At 38.3% G+C, this 22,346-nt stretch overlaps 1 protein-coding gene and 1 non-coding gene across 2 annotated transcripts in view; one reads left to right on the top strand and one right to left on the bottom strand.

Moving 5' to 3' along the window:
- Positions 1-22,346, bottom strand: part of LOC136875911 (uncharacterized) — a 469,584-nt gene that overhangs the window by 99,441 nt on the left and 347,797 nt on the right. Inside the window, exon 16 of the mRNA XM_068228250.1 lies at positions 12,689-12,987. Coding sequence (XP_068084351.1) covers positions 12,689-12,987 — 299 coding nt within the window. The remainder of the gene's footprint in view (positions 1-12,688; positions 12,988-22,346) is intronic.
- On the top strand, positions 13,615-13,691 carry TRNAL-CAA (transfer RNA leucine (anticodon CAA)). The gene has a single exon. It is a non-coding gene; the product is annotated as a tRNA-Leu (tRNA).

Raw genomic sequence — 22,346 nt, 5'->3', positions numbered from 1 at the left:
ACCTAAGACCCAGCTTAAAGCTTGGTTATCAGTCTCCAAGTCGAACTTGACATGTTCCAGATAAAGGCGGAACTTTTCTAGCGCAAACAAGACAGCCAAACCCTCAAGTTCATAGATGGAATACTTGGCTTCTTGAGCTGAAAGAGTCCTAGATGCATAGGCGATGGGTCGCCTCCCTAGTTCGGTCTCTTGAAGAAGGACCGCAGCCACTGCCGATGACGACGCGTCGGTTTGGACGATGAATTTCTTCGAGAAATCCGGCATAGCCAGAACAGGGGCATTACACAGAGCTAATTTGAGATCTTCAAAAGTGGCTTGTTGAGAAGGTCCCCACTCAAATTTGATGCCTTTCCTACGAAGAAGGTTCAAGGGCGCCGCTCTGTTAGCGAAGTTAGGAATAAATTTCCTGAAGAAATTCACCATGCCAATGAATCTGGCAATACCTTTGATGTCCTTAGGAGGTTTGAACTCACGGATGGCCTGTGTTCTAGAATGATCGACTGCAACACCATCGGGCGACACAATATGCCCTAGGAATGACATGGAAGGCTTAGCGAAGGTGACCTTGGACAACTTCACAGTTAACCCAGCCTTACGAAAGCGATTGAGAACTTCTTTCAGATGATCAAGGTGTTCTTCAAAGGTCTCAGAAAACACGACAACATCATCAAGATAATGATACAAATACCCAAATTTGATGTCGGAGAAGACCCTATCTAGCAGTCTTGTAAGCACAGCTGCTCCCGTGGGGAGCCCGAAAGGCACGCGGTTGTATTCATACAAGTTCCAATCTGTGGCAAAAGCTGTCAGGTGTTTGGATTCCTCTGCTAGCGGTATCTGGTTATAAGCCTGATTGAGGTCTAATAGGAGAAGAACTTAGTTTACGAAACCATGAAAAACAAGAATGAATGTCGGGAAGGGGCACAAATTGTAACACCACCTTCCGATTGAGAGCCCTATAATCAATCACAGGCCTGAAGCCACCTTGGGGTTTCGGGACTAGAAAAATCGGCGAAGAGTATGCCGACTTAGAGGGGCGAATAATACCATCTTTTAGCATTTGATCAATGATTTCTTTCAGCGCCTTCATTTTCGGTGGAGATAGCCTATAAGGTGGAAACCGTACGGGAATTGAATCCGTAACCTCAATCTTATATTCGATAAGGTCAGTAACGCCAAGAGTATCAGAGAAAACCTCTGGAAACGACTGACACAACTTACGAATACTCTCTGCCTGCTCCTCAGGTAGATGTCTAAGGTCTAACAACATCTCATCCTGGATAGGCGAAATAGATGAACATGTTACAGAACTACATTTTAAGAAAGGGATTTTGGAATTACTATCAAATTTGAAAGTGCACGACTTGCTCTGAAGGTCGAGCACTAGACCGGTGTGAGACATGAAATCAGCTCCCAATATAATGGGGCAAGACAAGTGCTTAGCCACAAACAGTTTTATTTTCCAAGTGAATTTCAAAATGTGGATCTTGGCATACAGAGAACCTAAAATTTCTAATGGAGATGAGTTGGCCGAAACATATTGAACTGAAGTCGAACAAAAATCAGGAAGTTTACAAATAGATTTTAATTTGGAATACCATTCAGCCAAAATAATGGAACAAACACTGCCAGAATCTAATAGAGCTGTTACAGGTTCATTATTTAATTCAATTTTGAAAAAAGGAACAGGTGCGGGGGTATCCGCCGCAATCCTAAGACATTCTTTGGGACCTTCAAAAGATAAATTTGAAGACTGAGTTTTCCCTGAAATTTTGACATGTTTACTTGGGGCTGAGCCTCGGGAAGATGGGTTCGCCGACTCAGCCAAAGCCACTAGTCACTTATTATTATTGGCATTGGTGGAAGTTGCACCAGAAGTTGAGCAGGAGGGGGTGCTATTCGAATTTGGGCAATTCTTGGCGATATGGGAAAACGCGCCGCATTTAAAACAGCCTTGAGATGACCCTGCTCCATTCCTTGCCCCACTAGACTTGATCAATGGACATTTATTGCGAAGATGATCAGGCGACCCGCAAGCATAACATTTACGGGGTGTGACGGGTCGGCGAGGTGGAGGCCGTAAACTACTAGAGGATGGAGGGGGTTCTTTCGCGACACGCAAGGTATCGGCGTATCTAACTCCTTCGGCTGAGACAGCCATAGCCTCTAACTCGGCGAAAGTTTGCGGACGCGAGGCAAAACACAAGTATGATCGGTATGATGGAGAAATACCTTCCACAATAGCCTGTACAATTTGATCTTCAGGGAAATGTAGAGCAAATACCCTAGTGTAGAACTTAATGTCTTGGATGAAGTCTGCCAAATTTTCATCCAACCGTTGTACTCGGTAGTAGTACTTTTGAATGAGCGATGACCTAGCTCGAGCGGGGATAAAATTTGCCAACAGATGGGCATGGAAGTCTTCTATGGATGACTGTTAAGCAATTGCTCTAACTATCTTGTCGGAGAGAACACCAATTGCATAGGGATAGATGATCTGCAAAATTTGACACGGAGAAAGAGAAAAAACCAGGGCATGATCCTGAAACTCAACTAAAAACCTTCAGAATGAAATTACGTCACTGGTAGAGTTAATGGAAAACTTAGAAATACCTCTGAGCAACATTGCTAAAGGATGGGGCAAACTGCTGAAACCCGGGGACGTAGTAGGAAGGGGCCTAAGTAGCGGAGAAGCAGATTCAGAAGGAGCATTATTTAACACGAAGGGTGGAATGGAAGTGCGACGATCGGACTCAGTTTCTAATGGGGCAGATGTTCGTTGGGTAGCCTCCGCAGTACTACCTCCTTCCTCTTTAGAGGAATCCTCCCCACTTATAATATTTACTACCATAGGCTGGTCGGTATTTGGAATAGCAGATCCAGATAACAAATGGCTAACTTTACTAGACATTTTAGACAAGTTTTCGGCAACAGCACTAGCTTCCTTACCCTGAAGGTCATTTAACTTCAAGGACAAAAGATCACATACCCTATTATAAAAGTGGTACAATCTGGCCTGTACTCTTTTGAGTTGATTAGGAGATGGATCACTTACTTCAAAAAAACTACAGATGCTAGCTCAGTAGTATTGTCAGTGATCGTGGAGAGAGCATCGTCAATCTCTTTCTCTCCCAAAGTGGGGATGGAAATAGGCAAATCCAGGGACTCTTTAAGCTTATTGGAATCTACTGCAACCGTGCCTCCAGATTGCACATTTCTAATTGTCAATTCATAGATCAATTCCTCCTTGCGCAAATAGCCTGGATGGAGGACGTCGCGAGGGCCGGATATGACGACAGAAATTTTTTTAGAAAAATAAAAAAAATTCCAGCAACTGAGAAAATTGTTAGAGTTCGAATCGAAAACAATGTTTAGCCATCAAAAGGGGCTAAATTGAGACCCATTCAACCACGCTCTGCTACCACTTGTTCCGAGGGTACTGTGGAACAGCAGAGGTGAAAGAAGGTGCGGGTTGGAATAGGTCTCAACTACAGAAGCACGAAAGATGAATTAAAATTTTAACAAGGTTATATTTTCAAAACTTAACAATGGTACCATAGAATTTTGAGCATACAACAAATAACAACAAGTTAAATCAGGTACACAATTTAGAGAATATTTAACCGGTTCCCACTAGGGGAAATAACAAAGACAATCAGGTATACAGCCGCTGTACCAAAACCAGTTAAGTGATTTTTACATATATTGGGCTACGGCCCGAGTTCATTAACTCTTGAGCTCTCAGCTCACAATCACAAAAGCTACAGGGCAGAAAACCCCTAAGTACAAGGAGCACTTGCTCCTAATTACAATGTTAAAGAAAAGAGCAGAACCGCTCTCAATATTACCAGCCTATCAAAGGCTACAACCTTCATTTCAGACTGCCCTCAAGGCACACTAAGAAACAGGGGTATTTGATACCCAACCTACAGGGCCTTTACATTGAGGAAAACAAAACATCAGGTTAAATTACTGGCCCATAATACAAGATTGAATTGAGGCGATAACTTGCACTCCTACACAAAGTTTTTGTCTAAAACCCATGTGGCGCTAGGCCGATGATACAGGGGCTAATCCCAATCTATGGAGGTGACTAGTTGGCAAATAAGTTTAAGACTTTAAGAAGGAAGAGAAAAACGGTTACGAAAACATAGTCACCAAAATTCAAAATGAAGGGGAGTTCGAGAGGGTGAAGCACTCTCTATCCCCGCTTTACAGATTTGTAATTTGTAGATAGACAGAAAAGAATTTACATTTTAAAAGGGTAGGTTACCTACTAAAGGTTTCGAACCCTCCCCGAGAGTTTGTGGCGGCCTCTAGTATCAATATATGTGTATAAACTCATATATGTTTATAAACTCCTTGAACTTTGTTTATGTTTCGTTGCTGGCATCGGTCATTTTCACACTTGACTAACCACAAAATGTGTTCCGCGCCGTATTTTAATATCACGTCAGGGTCACCAATGTAGTTATTGATGATGATTATGTACTTGAATAATAGAACAGGGATGGTGTATTAATGTGTTTAATTAACACTCCAACTATCATGGGGACGAAAGTAAAAACATGAATAATAATCAGAGAGAATAAAGATAATATTAGAAGCACAGAACATCATTTATAAAAGTCTTCGAAACATAAACTCATATATGTTTATAAACTCCTTGAACTTTGTTTATGTTTCAAAGACTTTTATATATTGATGTTCTGTGCTTCTAATATTATCTTTATTCTCTCTGATTATTATTCATGTTTTTACTTTCGTCCCCACGATAGTTGGAGTGTTAATTAAACACATTAATACACCATCCCTGTTCTATTATTCAAGTACATAATCATCATCAATAACTTGGAGGTGACTAGTTGGCAAATAAGTTTAAGACTTTAAGAAGGAAGAGAAAAACGGTTATGAAAACATAGTCACCTCAAATTCAAAATGAAGGGGAGTTCGAGAGGGTGAAGCACTCTCTATCCCTCTACATTTTAAAAGGGTAGGTTACCTACTAAAGTTTTCGAACCCTCCCCGAGAGTTAAACTGCTGAGCTAGCAAGAAATGAAGATGTTAACAGGCCATTACCTTGTAGATGAACTGCTGCTTGGAGAAAGAGGCGCTTCCCGCCCCCTGCTACATATCCATACACTAAGAAAGATGTTACAGAAGTGGCACCGAGACAAGAAAATCAGTAGTTTATATACCCTCGTGGAACATTCGAGACCTTTCCTGAATGATAACAACCCGCCCACAAACGTTTATTGGCTACCAGCAAAAACTAATACACAAGACGATGAAGAAACACCTTATTGGTGAAAAATTAATTACAGAAATTTATGATTGGCTAATTTCAAAACTGGCGGAAGGAAAGGATTATATTGCCAACCCAAAAAATGAAAGAAAGAAATTTAACAAAGAACAGACTTATAGATACAAAATTTCTTCAAAAACAGTTTGTTCACTTCGCACCAGGGTGCATAGTTATAGTTTTTAAGTAGTGACATCTAGAAGAGAATGTCCACACTTCTTGCTACAGAGCAAACAAACACAAATCGAAATAGACATAGTTCAGAACACTTCAAAATTTACAGTAGTGACATCTTCCAAGAAACCTTTGATTTAATACAGATTTTAAAGTTCAGAGTTTCTCCTGTAGAGAGGTTTCAACTGGCGCAATATTTGAATTTGCGGCGTGGAGGTGTACCGCCCGGTACAATAGGTATTATAAACTCCTTTAAAAATAAAGAAACAAGTCTTCTTGTTTTAGAAAAATCACTTAAGGGCATGAAAGAATTGAAAAATTATTTGAATGATTTGATTGAGGATAACTATATCTGAAAAGAAAGAAAAAAACTAAAGATGTTACAGGCGTGAAAATTGGTAGTTGGAAACTCTTGTAAAAATAAAGAAACATGTATTTTTTTGTTTTCAGAGAATCAACTTAAGCGGGGGCTGAAAATAAGTAAAGAAGGAGTTAAATTCTGTTTATGAGGATATTTATATCTCAAAAACTGAAAATGTTACAGACGTAAAAGTGGGTATTTTGAATTTAGTTTAAAAATAAACACATATTTTTTGTTTTTGGAAAATCCACTTAAGGGGAGAGAGGTGTGGAAAGAAGTGAAGATGCTGAGTTTTTATATCTCAAAAAGTGAAAATGTTACAGATGTGAAAACTGGTATTTGGAATCTACTTGAAAAACAAAGAAACATGTATTTCTTTTGTGTTCAGAAAATCCACTTAGGTGGGGGTGTGGGGAAGGACTGATAAAGGGTTTGAATTCTTTTTATGGGGATACTCAAAAAACTGAAGATGTTACAGATGTGGAAATAGGTAACTTATTTGGAATCTCCTATAAAAATAAAGAAAAATATATTTTGTTGCTGTTTGTTTTTGACTTGAGAGAAGACTGTTTCTCACATGTACAATTCTATGTTGCATGGTTTCCTTAGCCCCAAAAGGCAATACCACAAACGTGGTTTACAAAGAGTTTCTGGGGTAAATGAAACTGAGTTTTTCGGTGAGTATTTGTACTTTAGGGATTTTCAGATAATGTACAGAACCGAGGAACAATTACTTTTATCAAATAACAAAATCCACGCAAACAATGCCATAGGTAATTGCTAGTTACAAATAATTCATAAATTACATATAAATTCTGTCTCCTTGGACCTTAATAATTATTATTTTGATATTTGTCCAGGAATGAATAAAAGTAAATACGAAGACCATCCGGAAAGTGGTACCCGTTTGCTCAATAAAGACACAGGAGTAAATATTAACAAATATACACATTTTTATTGAAAAGAGCATACTTTACACTACTTCTCCACATAATCTCCAAGCAAATTTAGGCATTTGTCATAACGTGGGACGAGTTTTTGTATTCCAGCATCATAGTCCTCTGCCGCCAGCGTATTGAGATACGTAGTCCCAGCTCATTTAAGTTCTTCATTGCTGTCAAGTCTTTTTCCCGCCAGAAAGTCTTTAAGCTTCGTAAAGAGATGAAAATCTGAAGGGGATGGTTGAAAGTTTCCCACTTGAATTGCTGCAAAAGTTGTTGTGTTATTGCAGCTGCATGAGGCCTGGCATTGCCATGAAGGAGAATGACGCCTGTAGACAATAGACCTTGCCGTCGATTTTGTATTGCCCGCCGTAATTTCTTTAATGTTTCACAATACGCATTAGCATTAATTGTGTCTCCACGGGCCATAAAATCAATGAGCAGTACACCTCGGCAATCCCAGAAAATGGTTGCCATGTGTTTCCTGGTGGACAGAACTGTCTTGAATTTTTTTGGTTTGGTTGGTGAATGAGCATGATGCCACTCCATTGACTGTCGTGTACTCTCAGGTGATGCATAATAAACCCATGTTTCGTCCCCAATAATGATGCGAGTCAAGAAAGAGTCTCCTTCATCGGAATAACGTCCCAGAACCGTCAGTGCTGCAGCCATACGCTTGGTTTTGTGCTCCTCTGTAAGCATGCGAGGGACCCACCTTGCACAGATTTTTGAATAATGCAGATGGTCTTTGGCAATTTCATGAACAATTGTTCGAGACACATTAGGAAAATGTTCACAGAGTTCATCAATTATGACGCGCCGATCGTTCCTCACGCATTTGTCTACTGCGCTCAGCAGTTGGTCTGTAATGCCAGATGGTCTCCTTGAACGCTCCTTGTCATGTGTATTCCCCCTCCCCAGGTTGAAGTTGCAACAAGAGCGCCGAACAGACAACTCGCCCATCACACTGTCTCCATACACCTCCGTTAATTGGCGATGAATATCACAAGGTCAAACGTTTCGTGCATTAAGAAATTTAATCATGGCCCTCACTTCACAACTGGTGGGGTTCTCAATTTGTTTAAACATTTTAAACGATCACAGACACAACACAGGCAATGCTAGCGTCATGCAACCTTGCACAGAGCAGGCAGACAAGCCACTGATGCGGTCTGACCTTGCCCAGCGGCTACCCGAATCGTCAGCACTTCATGCGGCGCTAACGGGTACTACTTTCCGGGTGGCCCTCGTATGAAGGACTGAGTTTTTCCTCCTTACAAATACTGTCATAGATAAGAACAATCATGGGATATAAACTTCCTGGTTTTGATCTGTACTGAATTGTGATCACAATAATAACTAAGCTTATGTGGTAATGATCCACCTTTTCAGTACTATATTATGCAATGTTTACATTACTTTTTTAATCTAGGAACTTGTTTCGGCCTTGACTGGCCATCATCAGCCATAATACAAAACTGCATAAACACATCTAATGACTAAAACAAATGTATAAACATACACAAATGACAAATCATATCAATCACTAATGATCTGCATTTAGGACAGTCACCCAGGTGGCAGATTCCCTATCTGCTGTTTTCCTAGCCTTTTCTTAAATGATTGCAAATAAATTGGCAATTTATTGATCATCTCTTTCAGAATTGCTTGTCTGATTATTTTCTGAGGGTTCTTCAATTGATAGATAACAAGATAATTTATATCAGCAACATTTAGCATTATATAAAATATTGTAAGCAGTCAACGTCTGCTCATACATCCTACATCACCACCAACAGTACCTCCTTCTGATTGCTCTTCTGAAAAAACTTTATCAATGATTAGACTCTTGATGCATGCCTGTTTTCTTTTCCCAATCAATCTGCTACCACTTGAAGCAACACTACCTAACTACCGGTGATGGAGGCTGAAGATAAGAATGCCTGACACCAGGAAGGAAGTTACGAAAGCACTGGCGCCATGGGTATTTTGGACCCCGGAAGAAATAGAACAAAATAAGTTCACCTTGGAGAGCAGTGCAGTGTGCAGTTCGAGGTCAAGAAGGAAAGTACGGTATTGAAGGCTACAGGAAATAAGAGTTATTCATCAAGGAGATATAATTTTAATGGCTCAGGTCAAAATAAACCATTGTGCTGAACCAAGTCTGCCTTGGTGATGTACTTCCTTTATTCCTACTTCTCCTTGACTATCATTGTCGTCATTAGCGATAACACTACCTGAATGTGATGTGAAATGTATAGTTTCTCATTGAAGATGGCGCTGTAGCCATCTGTGTTGATACACAGTCTCTCTCTCGATCTCCGAGTGTTAAGTTGGTCTGCTCGTGATAGCAACAATGGAGGGATTGAAAATGATGAACAAACTGAGATTTAAAATGTGCTTCTTGATCTACGAATTGCTATTATCATGGATTTTCTTGTTTCAGTGCTCGGCTCTCTGCTGGGAGTCATTATTTTGATTGACGTAAATATTTTGAGGATCCAGATGTGCTGCTCCCAGGTATTTAATTTTATTTCATTTCACGTGCCATAGTTACAAGAATGGTTCTATGTAATTGCATTCCCGTAGTATTTTATCACCTGTCTTCGCAGACTCCTAGATAATTAATTTTGTGTGTGTTTAAAATTTTTCTTTGTTTGTGTGCACATGCGCAAGAGCGGAGAGTGGTATTTACCTATCTGTTTGTTGGGGCTTGAGTGTTTGTGGATTTTGAGACCATGCACTTATGTTTCCTCATCATTTTGAATCATGGCTGAGCATTGGTATATCGTATGATTTGATGCTGCGGGGTTTAATCCATGTTTGTCCACGTGAGGCAATTTGGATGTCCTGGGTAGCGGGTCAACGGAAGCTGTGATTGCTTCGATTATATTTGGATCAGCCTTGCCTGTTTTTGCGGCGGTTCAGCATTGTATCTGAGGTGTTTGAACCAAGGTCGTGAGTCCATAATATCCGTCGCTATCCTACGCGTAAGTATACGTCGCGTGCCTTGACACATTAGCCTGGTCTGGATCAATTTATTATTGGGTCTCTCTTCTTGTTCATATGTGTGTGTGCGCGTGCCTGTTGCTGTCTGCCTGTGTACGATTTATAGTACTCTCCGTATCTCATAATCTTAATTTTAATTTTTCTTTCTTTTTCTTTTCTCTTTTCATTTTAGCTGGCTGGTTTGGGCCATGTTTGGTGTGCTAATTTATATTTCTAGGCCATTATCTGCTCCATTGTCAGCGATTAGTTTTTGTTTTTGTAACTGTAGCAACATCTTCTTGTTCTTTTGCTTCTGCTCCTCTGGGAGGCTGTTCTTTGGCGTTGTTGTTGTGACGTGCTTACATCGAGTGGACACTCATTTGGAGCACAGATACACTAACTGTTGATATGTGCATGGTCCGCACTTTGTACTACTCTATTATTATCATTTTGGTGGTTCCATTTTCTCATTCCTTTGATTATTATTTGACTTTATTGTGTTCCACGTCATGTTATTTTTCTGAAACAAATTTGTCTGTGGTCGTATTGAAGTGAATAGTGCGATCGTATGCACTGTCGCCTTGTAATACAAAACATACTATGTCATTGAACGCGATCCTACTTGATGTTCTATTTTTCTGCAGTTATGTAAGTAATTTTTAAGGCAGCTTCCCATTTTTGCTTTCACTTTATATTTATCAAATCTTAACCTGCAAGAGATGGTGCATGCTTTACAAACCCCACCCTGCTACCATAACACACCCACACAATACACAACATACACTTGCAGATACCTACCCCACTTACCTCTCTTCATAAATTGCCGTGGATGGACTGGAATGAACGAAAACAGTTCGGCGCTGGACCCGTACATAGACAAAAGGGAGCAAAAGGACAGAAAGGCAAGAACCCGTAACCCCCATGAATAAAAGAATGGATCAAAAGAAAATGCCTACAGCAAATTGAAGAGGTTTATCAAATCTTAACCTGCAAGAGATGGTGCATGCTTTACAAACCCCACCCTGCTACCATAACACACCCACACAATACACTTCAATTTGCTGTAGGCAGAGTTTGCCTCATACATATCTAGAATAAATCTTTCGAATTCTCTATTAATTTACACCCTAAGTCTTGGAGTTTTTTTACAACAATATATTTATCTATGAATTTTACTGCCCCGACCCCCCTTCCACCTCTCTCTCTCTCTCTCTCTCTCTCTCTCTCTCTCCATCTATATCATTCCTGACTGTTCAGTCTTCCCTTTCACTGCATACAGCAGTTCTTGCACTTCACTTTCATTCATTTTCCATATCAGATTATCATGAAAAAATAAGTTTGTTCCATGCTTGTACCTCTATATCCTACTCACTATCAACCATCACAACTGGTGATAATACTCTTTCCTATCTCAGTCCAGTTTTAGTTTTATACTATCTAGTTTTGCCCACATCTAACATAATACAACGACAATGGGTGCTGAAGAAAGAGTTTTACACCAATGTGGTCAATGAAGACATTACCTCATAGGGGCAAAAAGGGACTTGCCATAGCAATACCACCAGTCTATTCATAATATACCTTGTCCACAAGACATGTCTAGAAACCTGAACTGATCAATTAACTTGGTAGTATCCTCTGGAATGACTAAAATTTAGGGGAAAATTTACAGGAAAAAGAATAGTAAGAAGAACATTCAGAAGACCTTCTAATACGAGCAACTATTAGTGGATCTCTACTTACCCAAATGAGTAATAATCGTTACAACAGGTGAAATACAGGGAATAGATGAAGACATTTCAGGGGAATATGAATGTCAATTTTAAAATGTTTTGGAATTACAATGACTCCAAAAGAATATCTACAAATCTTAGCAGACTAAAATTAACAACACTACAGAAATCCTTAATTCTTTTGTGAAATCATTAAAATATTAGCAATCTCCTCTCATGCATTGTAATTCACATTTCTCATATACCTGCAACTCTTGCCTTATATCAATAGTTATGAAGTTTGATGAGTGAATACTAGCAAATAACAGCATCCCAACAACATTCGAATTATGTGATGAAAACTGTGTGCTGTTTAGTTATGCATTCAACTAGTAGTCACACTGAAGAAATATATCTGGATAGGTGAGGGCTGGACAAAACATATTCCTTGAAGGGATACAACCCAGAGTGTACTTTCCAATTTTGATGTAACTAGTGTCACTGAAAATACTTTCAAGATGAACAACGATTTCTGTTTTGTTGACAATAAGCAGTGCTCAATAGTGAACTGATGAGGAGAGAGCCTATCTGTATGAAGACGGCAGTGTCTGAAGATGTGGAGTTTGTCTTTGTCCTTTTGCAATTTATGTTTGTTTGTGTGTCTCCTTTTTTCTTACTTCTCCCTCTTCCCACACTCACTTGTCATTGAGTTCATCCTGTGTTCCTTTTCTTGTTCTCTCTCTTTCAAATATATTATATATTTCAAATATTTTATATTCTCTCTCTCTCTCTATATATATATATATTTCAAATATTTTATGTTCATATGCCAATGATGAAAGCACTGCTAGTGATTTGTGAGGGAGTCGTTCTCAATGTAAAATACCAAGATTTTTAAATATAGGTGGATGTACAGAGAGAGAATTCTAGAACTGATATATTTATCAAGGATGATGTCAGTGATTATGACTACAAGTAATCACCTCTTGAAAAATAATTTAGTGTTTGCATCATCCTGCCACAATGCCCACTTAGTCAATTATGCATTGGAAATGAAACCAAAAAATGTGAATAACACTTGAAAATGATAGTCTGGCTATTAAACTACTGGACTAAAGACAAAATTAATACATACAATAACAAATGATTGAATGAAATAAGAAGCACAAACATATTCTGTTTCTGGGGAATTAATTAATAAATTACTTACTGTTTTCATAAGCTGGAGGCAGAAGTCTTGCAAATGTGGTTAGACTTTTCCCTAGTGTGGGATTTCTTAGGTTATTGCAATGTCCTGTGATAGTTCGAAATGGATTTCGTGGATCACAAGGTCCTTTATCATCATTAGAATCACACTCGTGTGTGATGGCAGGGGTTGGGATGAAGGAACTGATATCAACATTCTGAAGTCCATCATTGAAGTCATCTCCAAAGTTGTCAGATGGAAAATTTATTATGTTATCTCGGTTCTGATCAAACACTTGCCGGCGTTTCCTCCTCAGACCCAAGCTAAAATAAAATGAGAGTCAAAATTGATGATAATATTGGCAACACTAGATAAGTAAGTTATGTAAATATGAACAGGAAGTAACTAGTTATAAGTGTGATACATATTTCAAAAATTAAGTTTCAAGAAGAACCAAAATTTAAATTTGCCAATTGCAGCTATTAAAGTATTAAAAATCTCTTCGGGCTTTTTCAATCAAGAAATTACCAGGACATTGTCTGAGTGTGGCAGTGGGCTCATCAGACAAAAGAACTAAGGAAAGAGGTTTGCAGTGGTGTCTTGATGTTGCACTAGCTGGCAGTATCATACAAAGGTATGGCAATCCAACTGATGAACCTACTGCCACACAGGGGTGAAACACCGGTAATTTCATGATTGAAAAAGCCCAAAGGACATGAAGTACAGAACAAAAATGGTCAGCCGGACACTTAACATCTCTTCAACACGTACTACATGTACGTAACACGACCTAAAACGTTGAAAGTCTGTTTCGATTACAATGCGTTCGTGAAAATTCAATATTCATTGACATGCCCCACAACGGGTGACTTAAACGCACTCTACAGTGTGCTAGCAGCAGTGCCAGACCTGTAGCTCAGATCCTTTCAAACAGAACAAAGATGGCCTAGGCCACCATAGCTCAATTGGTAGAGCAACCGACGCAAAATCGGGAGGTTGTGGGTTCGGATCCCACTGGTGTCCGGCTGGCCATTTTTGTTCTGTACTTAACATCTCTTCAACACGTACTACATGTACGTAACACGACCTAAAACGTTGAAAGTCTGTTTCGATAAATATTTATGTTAGATATAGTCTCAAAAATTGAATAAATATTAATGTTAATTTGTTTCTTTACAGAACATTATACAAAAGAAAAATTACACAAAAGGTTCTGAAAAATCAAACAGCTGACACTCACTGTCAACAGTTTTCCAAGCAGAATCACATAATAACTTAACAAGATGATATCACTTCTCAGACAGATTGATAGTTTCCATGTTGATAATAGGATTCTTTGATTGCTTTCAAGTCTTGGAAAAAGAAAAATGCATGACCATAATGGGACACATGGCCTAATACTTGGAAAGATGATGATGATGATAATGATGATGATGATGATGATGATGATGATGATGATGATGATGATGATAGGATTCTGAATCCACATATTGTCTGAATCAGGAGCAGGAAAATAATCTCTGAATGTAGCTGATAGTCCTTTCAAATGTAGTAAAATTACCTGTTGTAATTCATCAGGTAGATCTTGTTCAGAGGAAAGTATAAACTCGCGAAGAGTCAGTAATTTTTAATAATATAAGAAATTTATTTTAACTCAACCTATTCAATACAGTAAAAGATGTTAACATATTAGTTAAACATCGTTAAAAATCGTTGAGACATGTTTCGCCCCTTCTGTGGGGCATCATCAGTCATATCAAATACCTCAAAATTCTACCAGATGTCTGGTTGGAAATTATAAAAATACGTATGTTACCTGAGTGAATACATTAAAAAACATTTATAAGATCTTATCATAAACAAAATATCAAAATTAATTTAAAAACGTTACACTAGTGAACACGTTGGTGAATTTTCACTCAAAACAAGGCCGTCCTATGTTCAGTATTGACAATAATGGTAGTTAAAGTTTTATTTGGTGCTAAGTTCGAAGACAGTTTAAAATTTATGTACAAATGTTGAGAATGAATGCAGAATACATATAATTGCAATTTACTGTACATATATTTTACATTGTAAAATAATGTGGAAAAAACATTCCAAATTTGTATTAATTTCCATGGGCAAAAAAAAAAGAAAAACTTTTTTACTCCGGACCTCAATATTACGGTCCTGGTGCAGTCTAATCAGGAATGGCTTCAAGAGGAGAAATTTTGTATGTGATTTATGATCAGCTCATGTAAAAATGTTGCATTACGTCATAATTCAACTTCGATGTTTATGTTGACTAATTATATTTTAGACTCAAACAAAATAGTTTGTCGAAGTATCCATGGGCTAATCACCTCCGTTTGACACTCTCTATGAAGACGGAGTGCTTAGTGCATGTAAACAACAGTTGATATTGATTCAAAATGAACCATGTTGAAAAACAGTAAAAATAATGGCTTGAATGAGGGCGGTTGAAATGTCGTTAAATCTTCCCTGTTGACTAGTGTTTTTAAGTTTCTCCATGTGTTTATGTTGAAGTATAGGGTTTCAGTTTTATTGGTTGAATGGGCGACAGTCAAAACGTTGTCCAATGTAATTAATGTTGAGCTGTCTTACGTATGTGAAAATCTGAAAGGAAGGATAAGTCCTTAATTATTTGAGTAAAATGACGGGAAAAGAGAGAAAGAATAAATGTGTTGGAGAATTGAGACTGTGAAGTTAAAAACTTACTTTAAGTGTTGCTAGGCTGTTACCTTATTGCTAAGAGGTTTTTGGAGCACTGGCTGTCACTAATGTCTTGCTCCTCGCATTGTACTTGTGACGTCTTGGTAGGAAGGGAGTGGGCCTGAGAAGGCAGGGCTGTAGGCCTGTGATTGGCGCATGGGAAGGAGTTGTGTGTATTGGAGGGAGAACAGGGGCGTGATTAATTGAACGGCTTAGTGGGGGTGCTTGAAGAGGTTGTTTTGAGGACGTCAACTAATCTTTTATCTTTCAGATTTAACTTGCTGAATGAAATTATTAATTGTTCATAAAGAGGGCTTTGGTTGTCTATTGGATCATTTAAGTTTTTATTACTATTGTACTTTTGGTCCAAGACAATGTACAAATTTTTGAACTCGGTCATGAGTCTGCCTTTATCTAGTCTTTTTAAAATTTGGAGATCTTGTTCAATTGTGGTGAAACTGTGTTCTGTGTCCTTCATATGGATGCTCATGGCTGAGTGTTTGTTGTGTTTCTGGGCATTAAAATGTTCTGCATATCTAGTTGTGAAGCTTCTTCCGGTTTGACCGATGTATGAACTATTGCACTCAGCGCATTTCAGTCTGTAAATGCCGGAACCCGAAAATTTATTGTTGTCTGAGTTTATCTTGTTGTGGTTGAAGAATAACTTTTGATTTGAATTTTGGGTCTTAAAGGCTATCTTAATATCAGCTTTCCTTAAAGGGGTAGCGATTTGATGTATGATGGGATTAGTATAGGTAAAGGTTGCGTACTTTCATTTGTTTTTTTCCATTGGGGAGAGGTTCGTGGTCAATTTCGATTTCACTTTATTGATTATTTTATGTATGTTTGAGGGACTGTATCCGTTGCAAATAGCTATTTTTTTAATGTTATTTATTTCTTTTTTCAAGTTGGCGGTTGACATGGGAATTTTTAGTGCTCTGTACACTAAGCTGTAAAATGAGGCTTGTTTGTGTGACTGTGGGTGAAGAGAATTTTGTTTTATGGTTGTAGGAGTGAACGAAGGTTTTCTGTAAATTTGGAAATCAAAATTGTTTAAGGTCCTGATAATTGTAATGTCGAGGAAATTGATTAAATTATTGTCCTCGTCCTCTTTGGTGAACTTGATGCAGTTGTCTAGGCTATTTAAGTAGGTTAGTATGTCTTCACTATTGTTGCAATTTTTATCTATTATTGCTAATGTGTCAACATAGCATAGCCAAAGACACAATCCGTTAATGCTATTTGTTATTTTACTATTTTCAAGATTATCCATGTGAATTTCGGCGAGTATTCCTGAGATGGGATCTCCCATGGCCAGACCTTGTTTGTATATCTTGTTGTTGAAAGTGAAATAATTATTATGAAGAACGAAATTTAGCAATTTTATGCATTCTCACTCTTTAAGCATTTTCATTACTTGTAAAGAGTCAGTAATGAAGCATATGACTTTTTCTCCACTTGGTTAGCCACAGCTGAATTCTCTTTATTGAAGCTTTTTTCCACTGGAAAATATTACCATTTCTACCTTTTGTTCCAAATTAAGTCCATTGAGATGAGAGAAAATGCCTGCTAAATAAGTTACTTGGCACAACCAAAAGAAATCACACAGTTTATAACTCATTTTGTATTCTTCATTTTGCTTGTTTAAACCCAAGAGAAAGAAACAAATCCCATCACAAAGTTCAAAGAAACTTGATACCACTTTTCCTCCGAAAAGCTACCATACCTCTGTATTCAAGAAAAGATGTGTATATTCACTGCTGATAGCTTGACACAAAGTGAGGAAAACACAGAGTTCAACTTTATCCATTGTCAGTTTTAGATTATCAGATAATGCTTCTCTATGAATGAAGCAATGTGTCCTTAACTTCTGGTGTGACGACTCAAACTTGAGTTTAACAATGAGACTACTTTTGAAACTTGCCATAGCTTGAGCACCATCTGTAGTAAGCCACATATTATTTTCCCAGTCACTATCATTAGTTTTGATAAAAATCACTCAGTACATTAAATACAACCTCAGCTGTATTATACATAATTAACTTGCAAAATAAAATGTCTTCATAAACTGTACCCTCGTCTGCATAATGAATGAAAGTCAGTAGAATTGATTCATTTGCTGTATATAACTTTTGTCAAGTTAGAGAGAAAGATAAATACTTCTTTTCACCATTGAAATCAACTGATCTCATATATTAGTAGACATTTCATTGATTCTTCTTTTAACTGTATCATTCGAGAATGAAATCACTTTGATTTCTTTATTTAGCAGCTGATTCATCCATCATGATACTACACATTTTTTTGAAGCTGACAAAATCATTTCCTCCCCTATTGTTTAAGGTTTACCAGATTTTGCAATAAGAAATGATACTTTATAAGAAGTAAGGGTTGATTTTCATTAATGCTCCCCAATACATTTTTCCCAACACTTTTCTTGTTTGTATCATTTCTCTAGCTTTCAGCTGAAAAAAATTAATTGACTTACTCTAATGATCTGGATGCCTTGAATCTAAATGGCTATGAAGTTTAGCAGGTTTCATACTTTTATTCAGCAGAATGTCAAAACACAGAACACTTTGAGGTTGTTGTGGGTTGTCAACACTCGAAGGCACAAATCTGTGAGGGTTGGGGCAAAAGCCATTGCAACTGTTTTTTTTCTTGCAGATATGTTGGCAGATCACAAACTGCTGTTTGTTGCATGGAAGCTATGCAGGCACAGTGTGTAGTCACAACAACATATGGCTCTGTGATTGCTGGTAGTAGCACAGAGCGCGCTGTGTAATCAGTTGTGTGGCAAGCATCTTGCGAGATGGAAGTAACCCGTGTTGAGCAGCGTGCATACATCAAAATAGCCATTCTTTGGGGGAGAAATCCAAGAGAATGTCACAGTGAATTGGTGGAAACCCTTGGGAATAGTGCCATCCCATACCATACAGTAGCATGGTGGGTAGGAAAGTTTCAGCAAGGACGTGTGGCAACTGGTGTTCAGAAATGCTTGGGCCGACCTGTGAATGGGCGGACCAGCGTCCTACATGCTGTCATCGAGCAGCTCCTGGAGGAAGACAGGCGATGGACGCTACTGAAGTTAGAGAGAGCAAGTAGCATTGAGAAACACATTATCCTGGGGAATGGGGAAATTTTTAAGAAAGCAGTTATGAACAATGGAAAATGTCAACAATCTATGGGATGGGTTTAAAACAATTGTTGAGTCTATTTGATGAAATATCAGGTGGAATTTTTTTTTTTCTGTTGGGCTTGACAGTTCCTACAATTTTAGCTTTGCTTTTCAGTAACCCTTTTACAAAGGTATGGAGACATGTACCAGTTGTCAAGGTATAGGGTGTGACCCTTGTTGAACAAAGGTTCTTACATGGTCATATCAACATCAGTGCTCTCAGGCAAGGAAAGGTCAATCATGTCATTTTCTGTATATATGTGAAAGGTGTTGCAGTAGCCTGTATTTGCATCTTTATGCCAAATCTAGTTCAATTACTGTGATTACATTGCACATATAGCAGCCTACCTCAAAATTTCATGAGGGATTTGTCTAAGGCAATGTTTTCTGATAGTTCATATAACAAAGATAATTTGTCTGAGAAATGCATAATTATAGGCTGAATTTTTCTCAGCTTGTCACGATTTCACAACATTGCTATTGCTGCAGTACAAGGTTTAATAACTATACTCTGCAATCATTTATATAGCATTTGATGAGCTGTACATCATACTATATTTCCAAATTTATTTATGTGCCTAGTGTTCTTAGCTATCTTTTCTATCTGACACATTCTAGCAAATTCACCAATTACTTTGAAAATATAATATTTTGTAATGGATATACTTTGTCCTCATGGCAGCCTCCTCATAGGAGAAGTTCTATTAATAATAATAAAATGCTTGAAACATCGTCATCAGTGAAATGAAGGAAATGACAAATGAGGAGAAATGTTTCCCTGATTCATAGTTGTAATGTGCGCTTCTGGTTACTCTTACCGAAAGTATACACTGGGAAATTATTATTATTACTGAAGATAATAACTATCAACAGATTTACATTTAGTTGAATTAATCATAAATATCTATTCTCACTCACTTAGTAAATAATTTACATAAAACATAAAGAACTGCTTAGGTGCCACAGTGACAAAGTTATTAGATAAATATAAGATGAAATAAACATCAGTAGGTGTGTATCATGAACCAATGAAATTCAGACTATCCACTCAATCTTACCTCCATACCCACTTTGATACAAATGTCACTTTAATTAACAACATATTTTAATATGTATTATAATAAATTACCACAATTATTATCTACTAGACATATCTTGTTGTAATACACAATTATATTTCTATTATGATACAGAATCGGTGAGTGATAGTTTTAGTGATCTTCCAGAGTCATTAGCAAAAGACTCACACATGTCGTCAACAACACTTTTGACCTAGAATTCTGACTGCCATCTACATCCCGTGAAGCAGAATCTGTCCTCAGGAAGCAGCTCACTTTTTGAAGTTCTTCACTTTTACAGGCCTCTTCTAGTATTCCTTCTAACACTGAAATCTGCGGGATCATCATTACTCTCAATGACAGTCTTCTGCACAACTTACATACTTCAGTCGATGAGTCAAGGGCTTGTCCTAGTATCATCTTTAACATTGAAATCTGTCGAATTAACATCACACCTGTCGATAGACTTATGAACAATTCTTCTTTACCTTTATCAATGATTTACAAGCTTTATCAACAATTTGCAAGCTTCCCCTAGTATCTTCTTTAACAATGAACTCTGTTGAATTATCATCACTTGCAATGATAGCCCTCTGTACAATTTTTTATTACCTCTATGAACCATTTTCTATTTTTTTTCATTGTCACATGATGTGAATTTTTCCAAAGGTACATATATTTACCATGAATATGAAAGTACAACATGAGCACATAAAAATCATGTCATCATATCAATTAATATATCACTTAAATATAATACAACTGAAGTATAATTTATAGCTATTATCAGACACATTGTGGTGGTACCTATCACATCCCCATACTGAATTTATTTCAGCATTTTATTCTTATTATTATCATTACTATTATTATTTGGCATTGGGATGTGATGTCCCCATCGCCCAGTGGGAAACCACTGCAATCAGCCATCCGAATATCGGCGGGAAAACCATACCAATTTGAGGTAGGAGGAAATGCCTACTCTCAACCCTGAACACCTAGGGAGATGCTGGCAGCAGCTCTAAAATGCTTGGTGACAGGTTATGTGACAAGCCGGCCTTAAAAACTCTCAGTCACAGTCTCATGGAATGATGTCTTTCAGATATAGTACTAAGGCTAGGGCATCCCCCCTAGGCGATGCGTGTTGGTGAGGCCCGGTCAACGTGAGAAGTATGCAAGGGTTACCGTCGCATGGGCGGCGATGGCTAAACAAGCTAACCCATACAACCCGTCTTCCTTCACTCAATGTTGGCACTATGTCTGGGCGGTACAGCGAACTATCAAAGACTCTCGAAAGGAGACAGATCAATGCCTGTGCAGTGCAGGAAACATGATAGAGTAGACAGAAGTCATACAACATCGGATGCGGGTACAAGCTGGTATACAATGGCACCTGCGGAACAACCAGTAGCTTTGGTATTGTTGTGTCAGCAAAGTTTGACAGTTGTATTTCTGATGTGCAGCGGTGTGATGACCGTCTGATGAATATTATCTACATCGCAGATGAAAGGAAAGTACACTTTTTCAGCGCATATGTCCCAGAGACATGTTTGCCTAGAGCAACAAAAGATGCCTTCTAGGAGAAGGTGGCCGAAGTATCCCTAGAAGACTACTTCATTGTCGCCGGTGATCTAAACGGACATGTTGGTCACAGAAAGAAAGACCACGCAGCCTGTGGTGGACATGGTTTTGAGAAAAAGAACGATGGTGACCAATGAATCCTTGATTATGCAGAAGCCCATGACCTTGTCATCATGAACACCTGGTTCAAAAAGCGTGATTCACATTTAGTTACATATTACAGCAGCAAAAGGGCAATGCAGATCGATTACATCCTCGTCAGACATTGAGACCTTAAAGACGTGTTAGACACAAAGGTTGCACCATGTGAAATTGTCACGGCACAACATCGACCAGTCATCTGCAAGTTGCATATCAAATCACTGAATCCCGAACACTCCTTTTGTACAGGATCAGAGAGAATCAAATGGTGGTGCTTCAAAGAAAAGGAGGCCAATATTTTCACATGAATAATATTACCACCGATTACTCTAGTTGAAGAGAGTTGGATCAAACTGAAGGAGGCTGCTCATGACACCTCATGTACTGTTCTTGGATCAACAAAGCCAGGATGGCGAAAAATTGACAAAGATATGTGGCTCTGGAGCAATGAGGTCAGAAACGCAGTACGATAGAAGAAACGGTTTTACCATGAGTTTCTTACCGACAAAACACCGCCTCATTGGAATGCCTATAAGATAGCCTGTAGTGATGCAAAGAAGATCATAGCTACAACAAAAACAGCATATTTTGCAAATCTTTATGCAAAACCAGACACATGTGCGGCAAGCAGGAACCAACTCACCAAAGCAAGGTATCGCAAAGCACAAGACATACACCACTTCTATGGCATCAATGATTAAACAGGAAACTTATTGGTTGATTGGAAAAAGGCAAGAGAGCACTGGCTTAGCTATTTCAAAAATATCTCATCTGAGGAATTTCCCCATCCACCAATCTCAGTCACTGATGTTATGGAAGGACCTGTCAGAGACATTGATATTGAAGAGGTCAAGGCTGCTTTAAAGGAAATGAAGCTGGGGAAAGCTACTGGCCCAGATGATCTTCCAGCAGAACTCTGGTACTCTCAACAGTGGGATGCGGCAGACTCTTCACGCAGATCATAAAAGAGGGTCGAACACTGAGCGATTGTCAACGGAGCGTCACCATA

The sequence above is a fragment of the Anabrus simplex genome, chromosome 6 (assembly GCF_040414725.1).
Source record: "Anabrus simplex isolate iqAnaSimp1 chromosome 6, ASM4041472v1, whole genome shotgun sequence".
Classification (NCBI taxonomy): Eukaryota; Metazoa; Arthropoda; class Insecta; order Orthoptera; family Tettigoniidae; genus Anabrus; species Anabrus simplex.
This window is presented reverse-complemented; position numbering and strand designations above follow the sequence as displayed.